This window comes from Cnephaeus nilssonii, assembly GCF_951640355.1.
Source record: "Cnephaeus nilssonii genome assembly, contig: SCAFFOLD_247, whole genome shotgun sequence".
NCBI classification, from domain to species: domain Eukaryota; kingdom Metazoa; phylum Chordata; class Mammalia; order Chiroptera; family Vespertilionidae; genus Cnephaeus; species Cnephaeus nilssonii.
In genome coordinates this window covers 1-5,970 of record NW_027645487.1, presented here as the reverse complement: position 1 = coordinate 5,970, position 5,970 = coordinate 1, and the positions used below count along the sequence as shown (strand labels likewise).

General features: G+C 70.5%; 1 protein-coding gene across 1 annotated transcript; it reads right to left on the bottom strand.

The window, feature by feature from the left end:
* On the bottom strand, positions 1 to 5,930 carry LOC307096604 (proton-transporting V-type ATPase complex assembly regulator TMEM9). The gene is made up of 2 exons (XM_079800907.1): positions 5,772 to 5,930; positions 1 to 775 (listed from the first exon to the last, which is right to left on the bottom strand). Exons 1-2 carry the CDS (start codon positions 5,853 to 5,855, stop codon positions 623 to 625), a joined length of 237 nt encoding a protein of 78 aa, XP_079657033.1. The 5' UTR covers positions 5,856 to 5,930; the 3' UTR covers positions 1 to 622.
* Positions 5,931 to 5,970: the final 40 nt, after the last annotated feature.

The window sequence follows — 5,970 nt, the reverse complement described above, 5'->3', positions numbered from 1 at the left end:
TCGAGGGAGCGAGAAGTTTAATGGCGGCTTCCTGACTTACAGGCAGCGGGACCAGAGCCCTGGACTGTGGGGCCCGGGGACGGGGCTGGTGCCCAGAGCCTCTCGTGTCCCTGGCGCCCTTACCCCGCCCCCCCCCCCCCCCGGCCTGAAGTGGGGGAGGGTGCAGGGGAGAGGGAGACAGGCCTCCTGAGGGCCTGCAGGCACCACGCGGCCAGTGACAGACTGTCCCGTCAGAGGCCTCCGGGGCCGGTGTCGGGGTTGGGGGGAGAAGAGGTGCGTGCGATGCTGATGGGATGGTTGTCCCCACGGCAGTGGCAGGGCCTGGCTCCGCCTCCCGGAGGGCGAGGACATTCCGACTTTGGGGGCTGGAAACGTGGCCCCCGAATCACCTCCCCCTCCTTCCCCACGGCCCGCCGTCCCCTCCCCCGGGCCCCAGAGACCTGAGCGGAGGAGCTGGAGGCCGGGACCCGGGACCCGCCTTGCTCCCCGGATCACACCAGCGGGAACGTGGCCACAGAGACCAGGACGCCCCAGGTGCCGTCGCAGGGACGGCCCGGGAGGGGCCGCAGGGCGGCGGGCGGCGTGGCCCCAGCTGGTCCCCCGGCGGCGCCCGCCCGCCCGCCTAGCTGAGCATCTTGTGCCGGTCGAACACCGTCTTCCTCTGCTCCTGCACCTGCAGCTTCCAGCGCTGCTGCGCGCCCTCCACGCGCTCCAGCACCGTGTTGGCGCGGGCGCCGCCCAGGGAGGCCACGGCGGCGGCCACGGAGCGGGCGTCCTGCAGGGCGAGGAAGAGGAGATGAGGGGTTCGGAAGCCACCCCGAGGTCTGGGCCCCCAGGCAGGCCCACCTCCCCAAGGCCGTGGTCCCGTACAGCCTGGCCCGCCGGAGCGACGCCCCAGGTGTGGAGTCTGCAGGACGACCCCTGCCCCCCGGCCCCCGCCCCCCGCGGAGCCTGGGGAAGGGGTGCTCAGGAGGAGTACCTTCCGGGCCCCCTTATTTATTTTTTTATATGTATTTGTATTGATTTCAGAGAGGGAGGGGGAGAGAGAGAGAAACATCCGTGATGAGAGAGAGTCACCCATCAGCTGCCTCCTGCACGCCCCGCACTGGGGATCAAGCCGCAACCCGGCATGTGCCCTGACCGGGAATCGAACCTGGGACCCCTCGGTCTGCAGGCCGACGCTCTATCCACCGAGCCACACCGGCGAGGGCTGGGCCCCCTTATGACCTGGGCCCCCCGAGTGTGGCCCCAGGAGGTCACAGGGGCAGCGTGAGGCTGTGGGTGGGAGGAGGGGCGCGGAGGCGTCCGCCCGGCTGGACCCCGTGGGAGCTGCTGGGTGGACGTGATGTCCCGCAGGGCACGGGGCAGGGATGGGACCCGGAGCTGGACCCGGCCGCCCCGTCCAGAGCCCGCCCTGGCCCCCCCTCCTCGGACAGAGCGCCCCCGTCCCGCCTGGATGGACCCCGTCCCCTCTGCTCCCGGGCCGTCCTCGTCGTCCTCAGAGGCGGCATCCGCCCTAATTACCACCTCGCTGCGCCGACGCCCCTGCACTTCCTGCGGGACCGAACCTGATCTTTGGGGAATTAGAGCCGAGGGCGGCCCCCCCGCGGGGATTTCCTCCCGGCCTCCCGGCCTCTCATCTCCTGCCACCAGCTCTCCGGGGATTAGCGCGGCGCTCCCAGCCCAGAGCCGCCCCGCGAGCGCAACTGCTCCCCGCGCCCGGCTGGCACGGCTTCTGTCGCCACGCAGCTGCCAGGCGGGGAGAGGGGTGCCCAGGGGAGCGTGGGGGGCCTGGCGAGGGGGGAGGCCGGGAGGCGCTCCCCGCCCCGCAGAGCTGGCCACGCATCCTGTGGGCAGTGCCCGCCGTGCTGCAGAGGCGGACAGCGGCCCGGGAGGCGTGCCCAGGCCGAGGGACAGTCCCGGGTCAGGGGCGCCCGGAGAGCCTACTGTGCACCCGCTCCAGCGCCCAGGCAGGGACGGGGCGGAAGTCTCCGTGGCTGGCACACCCGCCAGCTCTGTCCCTTCCCGCTCACTGCACGGTGGGCGCTCGCTCCACGGCGCCACGGACAGGCCTCAGCGTGGCCGTCTGGGCGAGGTGGGCGCTGAGGCCGGCCTGGGACGCTGCGGGCACCAGGACCTCGCCACCCCGGCTGTGAGGCCCCAGGGCCTCTCTCCCTCCCCAGGCCCGACCCCGTCCCTTCTGGGGGCAGCGAGGGGGAGCCCCGAGGGGGCTGGGGGGCGGGAGAGGCTCAGCCCCGCTGCTCCTTCTGCCCGGGAGGGGGGTGGGGGAGGGGAGGCAGCGCATCGGGGAGCGTGCCCTCACCCCGCCCTCCTCAGGGGCTGCCAGGCCGGCTCAGGGCTGACGGTGCGGCTAAAGGCATTAAGGCTCCACGTTGGTGTCCGAGACGCCCGGCCTCGCCCTCACCCTCGCGAGCTCTGCAGCCGATGGCGGCCGAGGGCAGGTCTGACGCGTGCCAGCCCTCTCCCTCCGAGGCCCTGTCTCTGGCGCCTGAGCACGGGCCGCGAGCCTGAGCGGGTGGACCTCGAACCCTGGCCTCGCCTCCCTGTCCTCGCAGCCTCTCGGCGACACGGCGCCTGCCCCTCTGCCCGGGCCGCCCCTCCTACAACCACGACGGCATGGGTGCGAGGACTCTCGGGAAACAGCTCTCGGGCTGGGTCAGAACCGCCTGGGTCAGAACCACCTGGGTCAGAACCGCCGCACGGATTCCAGGCTCAGGGAGGGACGTGGGGTTCAGCACCGCGGACAGCGGCCGGCGCCGGACCAAGGCTGGGGGCCAGGGCTGGTCTCGAGGCGCCTGTGGATGCCACCACCCTGCCCGTGAGACAGGGGCGGTCCCTCTGGGCGTGCGCCTTCTCCCCGGACGAGGGGCCCGCGTCGGCGCTGCCCACCCCGCCCTGGGAGGAGGGGGCCCCGAGTCCTCGCCACCCCAGGCCTTTAGGTCCCCATCTTCCTCGATTCCCGCTCACCCAGCGCAGTCCCCGCCCGGGTGGGGGACGTGGGCCACGCCGTGAGCAGCACCCCCCCACCCCCCAGCGCCCACACCAGCCGCTCTCCCTCTTCAAAGGGGACCAAACCCCCACATCTGAGCGGCCCGGCCTCTGTCCCAGCAAACACGCTGGCTTCCTCCCTCAAAGGCGTCTGAGCCGGGGATTAGGCCTAAAGCCCGGAATCCCGGGGGCCGCGCCCAGCGCCGAGCTGCCAGGCTTTCAAAGGGGCACGCCGGCTTTCATCTCCCTTCGGGGCGCGGGCGCGGCACAGAGGTCCTCGCTGCGGGAGCCGGGGTGGAGCCAGGACCCCCAAGCCTGGGCGGGATCGGCCTGCAGAGCTGACCTCAGGGGAAGGGCTGGGGGGCGTGGGGGCCTGGTCAGCTCCCTTCTCGGGGTCACCGAGTCGCAGAGGCCGAGGGGGACCTCAAAGTCCTGACGCTCCTCCTCTCGGGGTGCAGGCTAAGACCCCCCAGCCCAGCGGAGGCCCCTCCTGTTTCCCTGAGGGAAACGCTCCAGACCACGCACACCCAGGGACACGGCCTCCGCCCAGCGGTCAGCTGAGTGGCTTTGGGACCCCACCCCCCCGACACCCCCGTCCCCAGGTGCCCTGAGGGGGGAGGGCTGGCAGAGGGTCCTCACCGTCCAGGACCAGAGAGGACCCCTGGGCTCTCTCTCAGCCCCGCTGCCCCCCAGCAGCTGAGCAGTCACTGTCCTCAGAGCTGGCCTCCTCTTCCAGGAAGCCCTCCCAGATTAACACACAGGAAGAGTAAGTCCCTGACGGACCCTGGTCTAGGAGAGCCGCCCACTGCCTCCTCCCTGACTGTCTGTCCCCTGAACCTGGAGTAACAAATGGGGGGCATCGTGGTTTGGGGCGCTGGCAGGAGCCCAGGCCCCTCACGCTGCCCGGAAGACACCCCTCCTTCCCCCGAACCACTGCCAAAGCTGGGTGCCCCTCAGGCCCGATCTCAGAGACTGAACACAGGCTTTATCACCTCCCTCTCCCAGGATTCCCAGGATCCCCTGCCCTGCCTCCCGGGCACCCTGACACTGGCCACCGAGCCCCTCACGGGGGACAATCCTCCTTCCTACTCAGCCAAAACCTGCCCCCGGTTCTGCTCCAGGAGCCAGACTGACCCCATCTGACCCCTCCCCACCCCTGGGCCGCCCACCCCCAGAGGCAACTGTGACTTGGGACTCCATGGGGGGGGGGCAACCCCAGGGGCCGGGGCCCGGCTCAGACCCCAGGGCAGGCCCGCCCCTCCTCAGGCTCCGGGTCCAGGAGGCAGGAGCCGAGGCCGCGGGGAGCCGGGGGCCGCGCATTCCGGGGGAATCACGGGCTGTAATCAGCACGCACCTCGCAATTACCCGGGCCAGGCTGCAATTACCGCCTCGCCCTCATCGCCGAGTGTCTATTAGCGGGCCCCCGCCCCGAGCGGCATTAATAACCAGGTAGGCTCTTGGCTTCCTCCTGCCACGGACCACCCAGCGCCAGCGCCGCCGCCACGGCCCGGCCCGGCTCTGCCCACCTCTGTGAGCCGGGGCAGGGGCAGGGGCAGGGGGCGGGCACGTGCCCCCCGGCTTTGCAGTCCGATCTGAGCCCCTCGAGCCTCGTGCCGGGAGCCTGCCCCTCCCACCTCCATCCTGTGCGGGAAATGGTCTGAGCCGAACCCCGAAATTCCCGCGGGCGGCTTCTCACACGGTGTTAAGAGGCCCCCGCCCCTGGCTTTGTCCAGGGTGAGGCCAAGCTCTCCTCCGAACGTCCGACCGCCCCCGTCGCCGCCACGCACCTCCGTGCGTCTGATTTTGTGTTTTTTTTCCCAAACTAACCTTTTGCACTCGGATGTCGAGTGTGACTCGACACGTTAGCATTAGAATAAAGGAATAGAGAAAAAAGCAAGCAAGTGCAAAGGGCTAAACATCTCGTTTCTTCAACTGCCCCAGGACGTGGCCGGGACCCCAGACTCCCTGGCAGGGTGCTGCCTGCTCACAGGGCATCTGACCCCACTCTGTCCACTGCGTCCCCTGCAGGCAGCTGGGACTCCTCCGCGTGGGCGGATGGGAAGGGGGTGACCACGGTCAGGGGCTGTGAGGGGCCGAGGGGTCTGCAGTGCCCCCTGACAAAGCGGAGACTTCTCAGCGGCCCTAACCCACCAGTCTCCTCCGAGATGCCCACCCCCCACATGCCCCGCTCCTGGGGCTCACACGCCGACTTCCCCCTGGCACTGCCCACATCACTCCCCACGCCCCGAACACGCCTCTCTCTCAAGGCCGTGGGGTTGGGTGTGCCCAGGAAGCCCCCCGCCCACCGGGCACCACGGCCCACCCCGACCCACAGGGAACGCCCGGCTGGCTCCCGCCGCCCTGTGCATGACAAGAGAGGCCCAGGCCCCCTCCCCCTGCCTCATGGGGTGCACAGGGCAGTCCCCACCTCCCCACCAAGGCGAGAACAGGAGTCGGGCCCGGCCGCCGGCTCAGTGGTTGAGCATCGACCTGTGAACCAGGAGGTCAGGGTTCGATTCCCAGTCAGGGCACATGCCCGGGTTGTGGGCTCCATCCCCAGTGTGGGGCGTGCAGGAGGCGGCCGATCCGTGATTCTCTCTCATCATGGATGTCTCTCTCTCTCCCTCTCCCTTCCTCTCTGACATCAGTAGTCTGGGTGACGCGTGGCACACTGAGCAGGACGGGGAGCAGGGGCCTGGGGGAGGGCAGGAGACACCCCCCCACCCCCACCCCCTCCCCCCGGGGTGCGCAGGCGCCCTCACCTCGCTCTCCTCCTCGTTGTGCAGCCGCTCGGTGTAGGCGTCCGGCTTGCGGATCAGCGGGTCCACCAGCATCAGGAAGGCCATGTACAGCAGCAGGGCGCCCACCACCGACAGGTAGATGACGATGATCACCTGGGAGACAGACGGCGCCGTGACCGGACGGCCTCGGCCCGCGCCACCCCACCCGCCTCGGCGCAGG